Source organism: Rhinopithecus roxellana, chromosome 20 (genome assembly GCF_007565055.1).
Source record: "Rhinopithecus roxellana isolate Shanxi Qingling chromosome 20, ASM756505v1, whole genome shotgun sequence".
Taxonomy (NCBI): domain Eukaryota; kingdom Metazoa; phylum Chordata; class Mammalia; order Primates; family Cercopithecidae; genus Rhinopithecus; species Rhinopithecus roxellana.
The window spans coordinates 10,883,114-10,898,839 of record NC_044568.1 but is presented as its reverse complement, the minus strand read 5'-3'; the positions used below and the strand labels follow the sequence as shown (position 1 = coordinate 10,898,839).

At 41.2% G+C, this 15,726-nt stretch overlaps 1 protein-coding gene and 1 pseudogene across 1 annotated transcript; one reads left to right on the top strand and one right to left on the bottom strand.

Moving 5' to 3' along the window:
- Window positions 1–3,238: 3,238 nt before the first annotated feature.
- LOC104656696 (putative vomeronasal receptor-like protein 4) lies at window positions 3,239–11,617 on the bottom strand. The gene is given in 3 exon segments (XM_030925408.1): window positions 3,239–3,440; window positions 10,862–10,948; window positions 10,950–11,617. Coding segments are annotated over 3 exon segments (957 nt in total).
- A 2,877-nt stretch (window positions 11,618–14,494) lies between these two features.
- Window positions 14,495–15,259, top strand: LOC104656695 (annotated as a pseudogene).
- Window positions 15,260–15,726: the final 467 nt, after the last annotated feature.

Here is a 15,726-nt window from a genome sequence, read left to right as displayed (position 1 = left end):
TGTTTCTCACAGCAAAAGAAAACAATCAACAAAATTAAAAGTCAGTCTGTATAATTGGAGAAAAATTCTGTAACAGTATATCTGAAAATGAGATTATATATAAGGAATTCTTAAAACTGAACATCAATAAGTAAATAACCCAGGACCTGAACAGATATTTTTCCAAAGAAGTCGTACAATGGCCAACAAGCATTTGAAAAGATGCTTAGCATCCCAAATAATCAGGAAATGCACATCAGAACTGCAATGAGCTATTACCTCACACAGGCTTGTCAGAATAGTATTTATTAAGAAGTCAAAAGATAATGAATGCTAATGATGATGTGGAGAAGGGAGAACTCTTGCACACTGTTAGTGGGAATGTAAATGGATAAAGTCAAAACGGAAAACAATATGGAGTTTTCTCAAAAAATTAAAACTAGAACTGCCACATGATCCAGCAATCCCACTTCTGGGTATTTATCTGCCTTGGTTCATTTTGTGCTTCTGTGACAGAACACTTGAGGCTAGGTAATTTATAATAAATAGATATTTATTTTATCACACTTCTGGAGGCTGGGAAGTGCAAGATCAAGGCTGGGAAGTGCAAGATGAAGGTGGTGGCATCTGGTGAGGGCCTTCTTGATACACCATCATGTGGCAGAAAAGCAAAGGCACAAGGTACCAAACTAACCCTATGATAGTGACATTAAACCCAACTGTGAGGACAGAGCTTTCATGACTCTATTACCTCACAACCACATTTGCCACAATCAAATTTCAACATGAGTTTTGGAGGGGACAAACATTCAAACCATTAACAATATCCAAAAGGAATAAAATTGCTACCTTGAAGAGATAGCTGCACTCCTATACTCATCACAGCATTACACACAATAGACAAGATATAAAAACAACCTAGATGTCTATCAACAGATAAATGGATAAAGAATATATGAAATATCTATTAATATATCTATTTGTCTATCAAATGAAATAATATTCAGCCCTAAGAAAGAAAATCCTTCCATTTGCAACAACATAGATGAACTTTGAAGACATTATGCTAAGTGAAATAAGGCAGACATAAAAATACAAATTTTGTATGAACTCATTTTATGAGGAATCTGAAAAAGAGTAGAACTCATAGTTATAGAGAGTAGAATGGTGGTGACTTGGGGCTGAGGGATTGGGAAAAAATGAGAGATATTTGTCAAAGGGTACAACCCTGTTGTCACAAGATAAATAAATACTGGAGACCCAATGTGCAGCATCATGACTATACTTAATAATTACATCTTGTGTACTTGAACTTTGTTAAGAAAAATGGATCTCAAATGAACTTACCACACTAAAATATAGTAACTATGTGACGTGACAGATATGTTCATTAGCTTTGTTGTGGTAATAATTTCATAATATATAAATATATCAAAACATATATTTTAGTTTTTACACTTTAAATACAGTTTCTATTTGTCAATCATACTCCCAAAAAGGTGGGAAAAGATTGTATAACCAAACTAATATCTAGTCATATGTAAATTTTATTTAAGACCATTTAAAATAACTTTTAGATTAAATTTAATATTTAATTTGGTATAATTTTTTTAAATTTTACTTTAAGCTCTGAATACATATGCACAACGTGCAGGTTTGTTACACGTGCCATGGTGGTTTGTTGCATCTATCAACCCACCATCTAGGTTTTAAGCCCCGCATGCATTAGGTATTTGTCCTAATGCTCTCCCTCCCCTTGCCCTCCACCCCCGACAGGCCCCAGTGTGTGATGTTCCCCTCCCTGTGTCCTTGTGTTCTCATTGTTCAGCTCCTACCTATGAGTGAGATCATGCAGTGTTTGGTTTTCTGTTTCTGTGTTAGTTTACTGAGGATGATGGTTTCCAGCTTCATCCGTGTCCCTGCAAAGGACATGAACTCATTCTTTTTATGACTGCCTAGAATTGCAGCCATACCACAATCTAATGGGACTGCTGGGTCAAATGGTATTTCTGGTTTTAGATCCTTAAGGAATCACCACACTGTCTTCCACAATGATTGAACTAATTTACACTCCCACCAACAGTGTAAAAGTGTTCCTATTTCTCCACATCCTTGCCCGCATCTGTTGTTTCCTGGCTTTTTAGTGATTGCCATTCTAACTGGCATGAGATGGTATCTCATTGTGGTTTTGATTTGCGTTTCTCTAAGACCAGTGACAACGAGCTTTTTCTCATATGTTTGTTGGCCACATAAATGTCTTATTTTGAGAAGTGTCTGTTCATATCCTTTGCCCACTTTTTGATGGGGCTGTGTTTTTTTTCTTGTAAATTTGCTTAAGTTCCTTGTAGATTCTGGATATCAGACTTTTGTCAAATGGATAGATTACAAATATTTTCTCCCATACTGTAGGTTGCCTATTCACTCTGATGATAGTTTCTTTTGCTGTGCAGCATTTGTCAATTTTGGCTTTTGTTGCGATTGCTTTTGGTGTTTTAGTCATGAAGTCTTTGTAAACTGACATAATTTTTACAGAGACAAAAAAGTTTTTTCAAAGAAGCATGATTTAAAGCTAGAATTGGATATTTAGCTAAAATGTTTAATTTTTATTCATTGTTCATTTTAAAATTCTTTTTAGAGATGAGGTCTTGCTCTGTCACCCAGATTGAAGCCAGTGGTGCAATCACAGCTCCCTGCAACCTCAACCTCTGGGGCTCAAGGAATCCTCCCACCTCAGCCTCCTAAGTAGCTGGGATTACAAGCACTCACCATCGTGCTTGGCTAATTTTTAAAAATTTATTTTTGTAGAGGCGAGATCTTACTATCTTACTATGTTGCCCAGGTTGATCTCAAACTGTAGCCCTCAAGCAATCCTCCCAGCTCAGCCCCCAAATTGCTGGGATTACAGGTGTGAGCCACTGTACCTGGCCTAAAATACTTTTGAAATAAAAGTAAATTAAAATATTTTCCAAAGTGAAAATTGTGAGAGATTTTATTACCAATAGGAGCTTCTTTAGGGTACACTTCAAGAAGAAAGAAACATTTTCTGGTATTAAATTAAAATGAAAAAGAGTAAGAGACTTAATATGGGGATATCAACTGTCGTAGACACTGAACTAAAGAAACTGAAAATTCCTTGGTAGAATAGGTTTCAAAAGTATTTAGATATAATACAAGCATAATTCTTTATATTTCACTTAAATCAAATTTAAACATTTCAGTGGTACTTGAACAGTTTGACTGATGGCCGAAGACTCTTTTCTCAGAAAACATTTTTCATCGCTGACTTATTAAAAATTGATGATATTTCTATTGCAATTTTCATAATATTGATTATTGTTTTATTGGAACAGATTTGCACCAAAGGACTAATAGTGGCATAGGCATTCAGCACATCTCCCTGCATGATCAGGACAACGTATGGGTCATACGTCCATAGCAGGGTTAAAAAGATTGAGAAGATAGGAATAGGAACAGCTCCAGTCTCCAACTCCCAGCGCGAGTGACACAGAAGACCGGTGATTTCTGCATTTTCAACTGAGGTACTGGGGTCATCTCACTAGGGAGTGCCGGACAATCGGTGCTGGTCAGCTGCTGCAGCCTGACCAGCGAAAGCTGAAGCAGGGCAAGGCATCGCCTCACCTGGAAGCGCAAGGGGGAAGGGGATCCGTTTCCCTAGCCAGGGGAACTGAGACACACAACACCTGGAAAATCGGGTAACTCCCACCCCAATACTGCGCTGTAAGCATACAGGCACACCAGGAGAATATATCCCACACCTGGCCGGGAGGGTCCCACGCCCACGAAGCCTCCCTCACTGCTAACACAGCAGTCTGCCGCGATCTATCCGCAAGGCAGCAGCGAGGCTGGGGGAGGGGCGCCCGCCATTGCTGAGGCTTAAGTAGGTAAACAAAGCTGCTGGGAAGCTCGAACTGGGTGGAGCTCACAGCAGCTCAAGGAAGCCTGCCTGTCTCTGTAGTCTCCACCTCTGGGGACAACGCACAGCTGAAGACCAACAGGGGAAGTAGCAGGAGCCGGTGCAGACGCGAACGACTCTGTCTGACAGCTCTGGGGAGAGCCGTGGATCTCCCAACGCGGAGGTTGAGATCTGAGAACGGACAGACTGCCTGCTCAGGTGTGTCCCTGACCCCTGAGTAGCCTAGCTGGGAGAAATCCCCCACTAGGGGCAGTCTGACACCCCACACCTCACAGGGTGGAGTACACCCCTGAGAGGAAACTTCCAAAGGAAGAATCAGACAGGTACACTCGCTGTTCAGCAATATTCTATCTTCTGCAACCTCTGCTGCTGATACCCAGGCAAACAGGGTCTGAAGTGGACCTCAAGCAATCTCCAACAGACCAACAGACAGTCCTTCTGACTGTCAGAAGGAAAACTATCAAACAGGAAGGACACCTATACCAAAACCCCATCAGTACGTCACCACCATCAAAGACCAGAGACAGATAAAACCACAAAGATGGGGAAGAAGCAGGGCAGAAAAGCCCTGGAAATTCAAAAAATAAGAGTGCATCTCCCCCTGCAAAGGAGCGCAGCCCATCGCCAGCAACGGATCAAAGCTGGTCAGAGAATGACTTGGACGAGAGGAGAGAAGAAGGCTTCAGTCCATCAAACTTCTCAGAGCTAAAGGAGGAATTACGTACCCAGCGCAAAGAAACTAAAAATCTTGAAAAAAGAGTGGAAGAATTGACAGCTAGACTAATTAATGCAGAGAAGATCATAAACGAAATGACAGAGATGAAAACCATAACACGAGAAATACGTGACAAATGCACAAGCTTCAGTAACCGACTCGATCAACTGGAAGAAAGAGTATCAGCGATTGAAGATCAAATGAATGAAATGAAGCGAGAAGAGAAACCAAAAGAAAAAAGAAGAAAAAGAAATGAGCAAAGGCTGCAAGAAGTATGGGATTATGTAAAAAGACCAAATCTACGTCTGATTGGGGTGCCTGAAAGTGAGGGGGAAAATGGAACCAAGTTGGAAAACACTCTTCAGGATATCATCCAGGAGAACTTCCCCAACCTAGTAGGGCAGGCCAACATTCAAATTCAGGAAATACAGAGAACGCCACAAAGATACTCCTCCAGAAGAGCAACTCCAAGACACATAATTGCCAGATTCACCAAAGTTGAAATGAAGGAAAAAATCTTAAGGGCAGCCAGAGAGAAAGGTCGGGTTACCCACAAAGGGAAGCCCATCAGACTAACAGCAGATCTCTCGGCAGAAACTCTACAAGCCAGAAGAGAGTGGGGGCCAATATTCAACGTTCTTAAAGAAAAGAATTTTAAACCCAGGATTTCATATCCAGCCAAACTAAGTTTCATAAGTGAAGGAGAAATAAAATCCTTTACAGATAAGCAAATGCTTAGAGATTTTGTCACCACCAGGCTTGCCTTACAAGAGACCCTGAAGGAAGCCCTAAACATGGAAAGGAACAACCGGTACCAGCCATCGCAAAAACATGCCAAAATGTAAAGACCATCGAGGCTAGGAAGAAACTGCATCAACTAACGAGCAAAATAACCAGTTAATATCATAATGACAGGATCAAGTTCACACATAACAATATTAACCTTAAATGTTAATGGACTAAATGCTCCAATTAAAAGACACAGACTGGCAAACTGGATAAAGAGTCAAGACCCATCAGTCTGCTGTATTCAGGAGACCCATCTCACATGCAGAGACATACATAGGCTCAAAATAAAGGGATGGAGGAAGATCTACCAAGCAAATGGAGAACAAAAAAAAGCAGGGGTTGCAATCCTTGTCTCTGATAAAACAGACTTTAAACCATCAAAGATCAAAAGAGACAAAGAAGGCCATTACATAATGGTAAAGGGATCAATTCAACAGGAAGAGCTAACTCTCCTAAATATATATGCACCCAATACAGGAGCACCCAGATTCATAAAGCAAGTCCTTAGAGACTTACAAAGAGACTTAGACTCCCATACAATAATAATGGGAGACTTCAACACTCCGCTGTCAACATTAGACAGATCAACGAGACAGAAAGTTAACAAGGATATCCAGGAATTGAACTCATCTCTGCACCAAGCGGACCTAATAGACATCTATAGAACTCTCCAACCCAAATCAACAGAATATACATTCTTCTCAGCACCACATCACACTTATTCCAAAATTGATCACATAATTGGAAGTAAAGCACTCCTCAGCAAATGTACAAGAACAGAAATTATAACAAACTGTCTCTCAGACCACAGTGCAATCAAACTAGAACTCAGGACTAAGAAACTCAATCAAAACCGCTCAACTACATGGAAACTGAACAACCTGCTCCTGAATGACTACTGGGTACATAACGAAATGAAAGCGGAAATAAAGATGTTCTTTGAAACCAATGAGAACAAAGATACAACATACCAGAATCTCTGGGACACATTTAAAGCAGTGTGTAGAGGGAAATTTATAGCACTAAATGCCCACAAGAGAAAGCTGGAAAGATCTAAAATTGACACTCTAACATCACAATTAAAAGAACTAGAGAGGCAAGAGCAAACACATTCAAAAGCTAGCAGAAGGCAAGAAATAACTAAGATCAGAGCCGAACTGAAGGAGATAGAGACACAAAAAACCCTCCAAAAAATCAATGAATCCAGGAGTTGGTTTTTTGAAAAGATCAACAAAATTGACAGACCGCTAGCAAGACTAATAAAGAAGAAAAGAGAGAGGAATCAAATAGATGCAATAAAAAATGATAAAGGGGATATCACCACTGACCCCACAGAAATACAAACTACCATCAGAGAATACTATAAACGCCTCTACGCAAATCAACTAGAAAATCTAGAAGAAATGGATAATTTCCTGGACACTTACACTCTCCCAAGGCTAAACCAGGAAGAAGTTGAATCCCTGAATAGACCAATAGCAAGCTCTGAAATTGAGGCAACAATTAATAGCCTACCCACCAAAAAAAGTCCAGGACCAGATGGATTCACAGCTGAATTCTACCAGAGGTACAAGGAGGAGCTGGTACCATTCCTTCTGAAACTATTCCAATCAATAGAAAAAGAGGGAATCCTCCCTAACTCATTTTATGAGGCCAACATCATCCTGATACCAAAGCCTGGCAGAGACACAACAAAAAAAGAGAATTTTAGACCAATATTCTTGATGAACATTGATGCAAAAATTCTCAACAAAATACTGGCAAACCGGATTCAGCAGCACATCAAAAAGCTTATCCACCATGATCAAGTGGGCTTCATCCCTGGGATGCAAGGCTGGTTCAACATTCACAAATCAATAAACGTAATCCAGCATGTAAACAGAACCAAAGACAAGAACCACATGATTGTCTCAATAGATGCAGAAAAGGCTTTTGACAAAATTCAACAGCCCTTCATGCTAAAAACGCTCAATAAATTCGGTATTGATGGAACGTACCTCAAAATAATAAGAGCTATTTATGACAAACCCACAGCCAATATCATGCTGAATGGGCAAAAACTGGAAAAATTCCCTTTGAAAACTGGCACAAGACAGGGATGCCCTCTCTCACCACTCCTATTCAACATAGTGTTGGAAGTTCTGGCTAGGGCAATCAGGCAAGAGAAAGAAATCAAGGGTATCCAGTTAGGAAAAGAAGAAGTCAAATTGTCCCTGTTTGCAGATGACATGATTGTATATTTAGAAAACCCCATCGTCTCAGCCCAAAATCTCCTTAAGCTGATAAGCAACTTCAGCAAAGTCTCAGGATACAAAATTAATGTGCAAAAATCACAAGCATTCTTATACACCAGTAACAGACAAGCAGAGAGCCAAATCAGGAATGAACTTCCATTCACAATTGCTTCAAAGAGAATAAAATACCTAGGAATCCAGCTTACAAGGGATGTCAAGGACCTCTTCAAGGAGAACTACAAACCACTGCTCAGTGAAATCAAAGAGGACACAAACAAATGGAAGAACATACCATGCTCATGGATAGGAAGAATCAATATCGTGAAAATGGCCATACTGCCCAAGGTTATTTGTAGATTCAATGCCATCCCCATCAAGCTACCAATGAGTTTCTTCACAGAATTGGAAAAAACGGCTTTAAAGTTCATATGGAACCAAAAAAGAGCCCGCATTGCCAAGACAATCCTAAGTCAAAAGGACAAAGCTGGAGGCGTCACGCTACCTGACTTCAAACTATACTACAAGGCTACAGTAACCAAAACAGCATGGTACTGGTACCAAAACAGAGATATAGACCAATGGAACAGAACAGAGTCCTCAGAAATAATACCGCACATTTACAGCCATCTGATCTTTGACAAACCTGAGAGAAACAAGAAATGGGGAAGGGATTCCCTATTTAATAAATGGGGCTGGGAAAATTGGCTAGCCATAAGTAGAAAGCTGAAACTGGATCCTTTCCTTAGCCCTTATACGAAGATTAATTCAAGATGGATTAGAGACTTAAATGTTAGACCTAATACCATAAAAACCCTAGAAGAAAATCTAGGTAGCACCATTCAGGACATAGGCATGGGCAAGGACTTCATGTCTAAAACACCAAAAGCAACGGCAGCAAAAGCCAAAATTGACAAATGGGATCTATAAACTAAAGAACTTTTGCACAGCAAAAGAAACTACCATCGGAGTGAACAGGCAACCTACAGAATGGGAGAAAATTTTTGCAACCTACTCATCTGACAAAGGGCTAATATCCAGAATCTACAAAGAACTCAACAAATATACAAGAAAAAAACAAACAACCCCATCAAAAAGTGGGGAAAGGATATGAACAGACATTTCTCAAAAGAAGATATTCATACAGCCAACAGACACATGAAAAAATGCTCATCATCACTCGCCATCAGAGAAATGCAAATCAAAACCACAATGAGATACCATCTCACACCAGTTAGAATGGCAATCATTAAAAAGTCAGGAAACAACAGGTGCTGGAGAGGATGTGGAGAAATAGGAACACTTTTACACTGTTGGTGGGATTGTAAACTAGTTCAACCATTATGGAAAACAGTATGGCAATTCCTCAAGGATCTAGAACTAGATGTACCATATGACCCAGCCATCCCACTACTGGGTATATACCCAAAGGATTATAAATTCTTCTACGACAAGGACACATGTACACGTATGTTTATTGCGGCACTATTCACAATAACAAAGACTTGGAATCAACCCAAATGTCCATCTGTGACAGACTGGATTAAGAAAATGTGGCACATATACACCATGGAATACTATGCAGCCATCAAAAAGGATGAGTTTGCGTCCTTTGTAGGGACATGGATGCAGCTGGAAACCATCATTCTTAGCAAACTATCACAAGAAGAGAAAACCAAACACCACATGTTCTCACTCATAGGTGGGAACTGAACAATGAGATCACTTGGACTCGGGAAGGGGAACATCACGCACTGGGGCCTATCATGGGGAGGGGGGAGGGGGGAGGAGGGAGGGATTGCATTGGGGAGTTATACATGATATAAATGATGAATTGATGGGTGCTGATGAGTTGATGGGTGCAGCACACCAACATGGCAGAAGTATACATATGTAACAAACCTGCACGTTATGCACATGTACCCTAGAACTTAAAGTATAATAAAATAAAAAATAAAAAATAAAAAAAAAGAAATAGACATATAGGTATAGGTATAGATATAAGTGATATAGATATAGATAACTTCTTAAGACATTTATCTTTTTATTTAACATATCTCTATGAGTTTCTTGCTGGCAGAAAAACATTGCATTGATGAAATAAATTATTACTCTATTATTAATTATTTCTCTTTGTAATGTCTATCTTGTAATTCCCCAGATAGTGGAATTCAATTTATCTTGTAAGAGCTAGCTTTGTACATTACTTCTTTTTTTTTTTTTTTTTTTTTTTTTTTTTTTTTTTTTTTTTTTTTTTTTGAGACCAAGTCTAGCTCTGTCGCCCAGGCTGGAGTGCAGTGGCCGGATCTCAGCTCACTGCAAGCTCCGCCTCCCGGGTTTACACCATTCTCCTGCCTCAGCCTCCCGAGTAGCTGGGACTACAGGCGCCCGCCACCTTGCCCGGCTAGTTTTTTGTATTTTTTAGTAGAGACGGTGTTTCACCGTGTTAGCCAGGATGGTCTCGATCTCCTGACCTCGTGATCCGCCCGTCTCGGCCTCCCAAAGTGCTGGGATTACAGGCTTAAGCCACCGCGCCCGACCTGTACATTACTTCTTTTGAAGTTTCCCCTAAGTCACAAGACTGCTCTTCTACCCACTGGTTTGTCTAGTTTATAATAGCCCTTAGTATCTACCAGTGGTGTATTCCTTTAAACTTCTTCCAGTCCACAGATTTGCTGAACATCTACTATAAACCAGACACTGTGCTAAGTATAGAAGGTGTACACAGTGTATATAATGTGATAAGAGCTAGTAGAGATTTGTACTTGCTACTGTGCCACCTTAGAAGAGCAAGTAATTGATCCCATCTAGGGAACTCAGAAAGCTCCCTTGCAAAATTTTACATTTGAGTTAACTAAATACAGAGTAAGAAGCTATCCAAGCAGATGAGGTACCTGGCTGGTCCTTATGTATAATAAAAATTGAAAATAAAGAAATGGAATGGAATAATAAAATAAATGGAAATGGGAATTGAAAAGAAATAAAGGACTAAATATTCTCCACATCCCATTTTGAGAATTTGGTAATATGGGCCTGTAGGCAACGTGGAAGTGTGAGAAATAAAGAGGGAAAAGGAAGTCACATAGGTTAGGCAAACACGTGGGGGCCAGTTATGAAAATCTTTAAATGCCTCTTGTCAGACTCTGATTTGTTAATTAAATATATTGCATCCTCAAAAAAAATAAAAATAAAAATAAAAAGATTGAGAAGATAAAGTCCACCCAGTGCATGACCACAAAGAAACTTACCAGCAGCAGGATGGTCTGGGTGGCCCTTTTCTCTGGGGAGGGTCTTGGAGAGGTGGGTGCTGTGGAGGTGCTGGGATTGCCTCCAATGCCTGGACAGGAGAATCACCATGTATGCATTTGAGAGCAGCATAAGTACTACACAGGAGACATCCTTGGACAATGTCACAGTGAAAAACACGCCCCTGATTGTGGAGTTCTTAGGGGAAAGTGAGCAGTATTTACTGACATTCAGTAGCTTGATATGGGTCGTGTTGGAAGAATGCACAGAGAAAAATATTAGCCAACTACTGAAGGACAAATTGAAGAACACCCAAAGAAAGAAAACATGCATAATGTAATTTGTGGATTTATGTTTAAACCTTGCCAACCAGGAGGTGCTGGGGCTGAGACTGACGGCCTGGAGCATGCTCAGAAGGCAGATGGTGCAGATGGAGAGGCCCCTCATTGCCCTGTTTGTGTAAAAAGGCGACTTACACTTAAAGTCATTCCCAAAATGCAGTGATTCAAACATGTCTAGAGGCAAAAAATCCACTGAAGTGAGGAGCATCTGAATGTAAATGAGGGCCAGGTGACAGGTGAGTAAGTCACGGGGTTTAGGCCTGCAATTCAGAAGAGCGTAAGGAATGTGGAAGAAAAGGAGAAAAGTGTTGGCTGAGAATCCAATGCCAGCTTGAAAAACAAAGGCATTTTTAACAATAACATAAGTAGAAAGCATTTTCATCTTAATGGCATAGAGGAAACATACTTTCTATATCTGGAATAAAAGAAACAATAGATCCCATTTTATCAGTGTTTGTTGTTCAGTGTTCAAAATTGTTACCATCACCATCTTTTTCCCCACTTATTCTTTGTTAAGCCTGCATATGAATTCTTGGGAATCCAGCTTCTGCATTCTTTTCCACACCAAATCATTTATATTTGTAAAACAATAAGACTTCTACAATCATACAGTGCACAGTACCTGTACTCCCACTATACCTGAGCCTCACTTTTTAGAAATCATATCCTTATTGTTCTGCATTCTCTCCTATCACTTTTAGCACCCAGAACAGTGATGGACAAACAAAATTACTCAGAAAAAGGGCCAGGCACAGTGGCTCATGCTTGTAATCCCAGTACTTTTGGAGACTGAGGTGGGAAGATTGCTTGAGGCCAGAAGTTCAAGACCAGCCTGGCCTTGAACATAGTGAGGTGCCACCTCTACAAAAAAATTAAAAAGTTAGTGAGACGTTGGGGCATGCACCTGTAGTACAAGCTACCCAGGAGGCTGAGGTGGGAAGATTGCTTGAGCCCAGGAGGTCAAGGCTGCAGTGAGCCATGATTGCACTACTGCATTCCAACCTGGGCAATGGAGTGAGACCCTATCTCATAACAAATACAAAAACAAATAAAATTACTCAAAGATATTTATACATTTAAATTAAATGAAAATTTATTCTAATATGAAAAGAATCACTAAAGCAAGCAATTGAAAAGCTATTCAGCTGAGTCATTCTCACATCTCATCACTTTGATACATTCTGTTCTCCATCACTCTTCCACATTTCTGGACCCTTGTGATTATACTGGACCCATGGTGATAATTTGTGAAAATTTCACTATGTTTCAACAGCAGACTAGCAATCTTGATCACATCTGCAATCTTATCTTTTCTTTGCCATGGAATTTAACGTATTCCCAGTATCTGGGGAATTAGTATGTGAACATCTTTGGAAGGTTTTATCTTGCTTTTCTGAACCTTTCTTAATGTATCACTTAAAAATGGTCCCAGCTTGGCCAGGCATGGTGGCTCACGCCTGTCATCCCAGCACTTTGGGAGGCTGAGGCGAGCGGATCACGAGGTCAGGAGATCAAGACCATCCTGGCTAACACGGTGAAACCCCATCTCTACTAAAAATACAAAAAGTTAGCCGGGTTAAAAAAATACAGCTAATTTTTGTATTTTGGGTAGAGATGGGGTTTCACCATGTTGGTCAGGCTGGTCTCAAACTCCTGACCTCGTGATTTGCCCGCCTCAGCCTCCCAAAGTGTTGGGATTACAGGCGTGAGCCACTGCGCCTGGCCGAGATCTTACTTTAATGTAAAGTATCAAGCTATCCTGCTGTTGTGTTCCACCCCTCATTCTTCAGTCTCCTCTGCTGCTTCTACTCACAGGAGTGTTTGATTTCACACATTTATCAGTCAAGCACCCACTTGTTAGCAGTAGCCACTTATTTTTGGCCCTTGTGATATCCATCAAACACAATTTTAATCGTAACTAAACATAACATTAACTTAATCATGACTACACATATATGATCCTCTTCCTTAACAAATAATACCTATTAAATTGTTAGATGATAACATCATGACATTTCTTCTTATAAATCTATGAATCTTAGCATAGGGCAGCAGCTCAGCCTGTTTAGGTTCAGCATAATGTGCTACCTTTCCTATTCTGATGAAATTTCTCCATTTGATCTCAGTCAGGGCCACCCAGCCCACAGACTTCTATTGTCCACAAATTTACTTTTTCCTGCTCTCTCTAACCCAGTGCAACATATCATTTGCTGCAATCAGTATGACTTCATTTCTCAATCCAGTTGGCTTTGTTGGATCTTGATTTGTTTGCCTTCTTGCAAGTCTTTCAACTGCATTTGAAACTTTTTTCCCACTCCTCAAAGAAAAAACTGTCAATCAAAAATTATATGCCTAAGAAAGCTATAGAACAACAATAAAGACAAAATATGCATCTGACTCAGGTCTACAAGCATCTGTAAGGAACTCAAATGAATTTGCAAGAGAAAAACAAACAACTGCATTAAAAAGTGGTAAAGGATATGAACAGACATTTTTGAAATGAAGACATACCGGCTGGGCGCCACCTCACGCCTGTAATCCCAGTACTTTGGGAGGCCAAGGCGGGCAGATCATGAGTTCAGGAGATCAAGACCTGCCTGGCTAACACGGTGAAACCCCATCTCTACTAAAAGTACAAAAAATTAGCTGGGCTTGGTGGCATGCGCCTGTTGTCCCAGCTACTCGGGAAGCTGAGGCAGGAGAATCGCTTGAACCTGGGAGGCGGAGGTTGCAGTTAGCCAAGATCGCACCACTGCACTCCAGCCTGGGTGACAGAACGATACTCAGTCTAAAAAACAACAACAAAAAGACACACATGCAGCCAAGAAGCATATGATAAAAAGCTCAATATCACTGATCATTAGAAAAATGCAAATCAAAACCACAATGAGACGCCATCTCACACCATTCAGAATGGCTAGTTACTATTAAAAGGTTAAAAAAAAAAACAGATGCTGGTGAAGTTGTGGAGAAAAGGGAAACACTTATACACTGTTAAAGTGTAAATTAGTTCAATCATTGTGGAAAGCTGTATTGCAATTCCTTAAAGAGTTAAAAGCAGAACCACCATTTGACACAGCAATCCCATTACTGGGTATATACCCAGAGGAATATACATTATTCTACCATAAAGACACGTGCATGTGAATGTTCATTGCAGCACTCCTCACAATGGTAAAGATGTGGAATCAACCTAAATGTTCATCCATGACATTAGATACTAAAAATGTGGTACAGGCCGCATCCCCATCCCGCCACTATGGCCGCCTACAAACTGGTGCTCATCTGGCATGGCCAGAGCGCATGGAACCTGGAGAACCGCTTCAGTGGCTGATACCACGCCGACCTGAGCCCGGCGGGCCCCGAGGAGGTGAAGCGCGGCGGTCAGGCTCTGCGAGATGCTGGCTATGAGTTTGACATCTGCTTCACCTCAGTGCAGAAGAGAGCTATCCGGACCCTCTGGACAGTGCTAGATGCCATTGATCAGATGTGGCTGCCAGTGGTGAGGACCTGGCGCCTCAATGAGCAGCACTATGGGGGTCTAACCGGTCTCAATAAAGCAGAAACTGCTGTAAAGCATGGTGAGGCCCAGGTGAAGATCTAGAGGCGGTCCTATGATGTCCCACCACCTCCGATGGAGCCCGACCACCCTTTCTACAGGAACATCAGTAAGGATCGCAGGTATGCAGACCTCACAGAAGATCAGCTACCCTCCTGCGAGAGTCTGAAGGACACTATTGCCAGAGCTCTGCCCTTCTGGAATGAAGAAATAGTTCCCCAGATCAAGGAGGGGAAATGTGTACTGATTGCAGCCCATGGCAACAGCCTCCAGGGCATTGCCAAGCATCTGGAGGGTCTCTCTAAAGAGGCTATCATGGAGCTGAACCTGCTGACTGGTATTCCCATTGTCTATGAATTGGACAAGAACTTGAAGCCTATCAAGCCCATGCAGTTCCTGGGGGATAAAGGGACAGTGGGCAAAGCCATGGAAACTGTGGCTGCCCAGGGGAAGGCCAAGAAGTGAAGGCCAGCGGGGAGGATACTGTCCCTAGGAGCACCCTTCCTGCCCATCTTGTCCCTCTGCCCCTCCCACCTGCACACGTCACACTGACCACATCTGTAGACATCTTGCGTTGTAGCTGCAGATGGGGACCAGTGGCTCCCATTTGCGTTTTAGCCGTTTTGTCTCCTGCACCCACTCCCTTCATACAATCTAATCAGAATGGCACTTCTAGAGCATAGGTTCTCAGTCCAACCTCTGGAAAAGCTCCCTTTATCCAACAGAGTTTAAAGGTAGTGACTTGGGTTTTTGCGAGTTCTTTGTTTACTAAGGACTTGTGGGGAGGAACCATGCTAAGCCATGACCTATGAGGAGAAGCAACAGAGTCTGTCTGTCCCCAGGAGCCAGTCCTCTGCTCTTCTGCAGTGAGGCCACTGCCTGGGGACTCTAGTCATTCCAGTGGAAGATGAATGTAACCTGCATGGTGATAT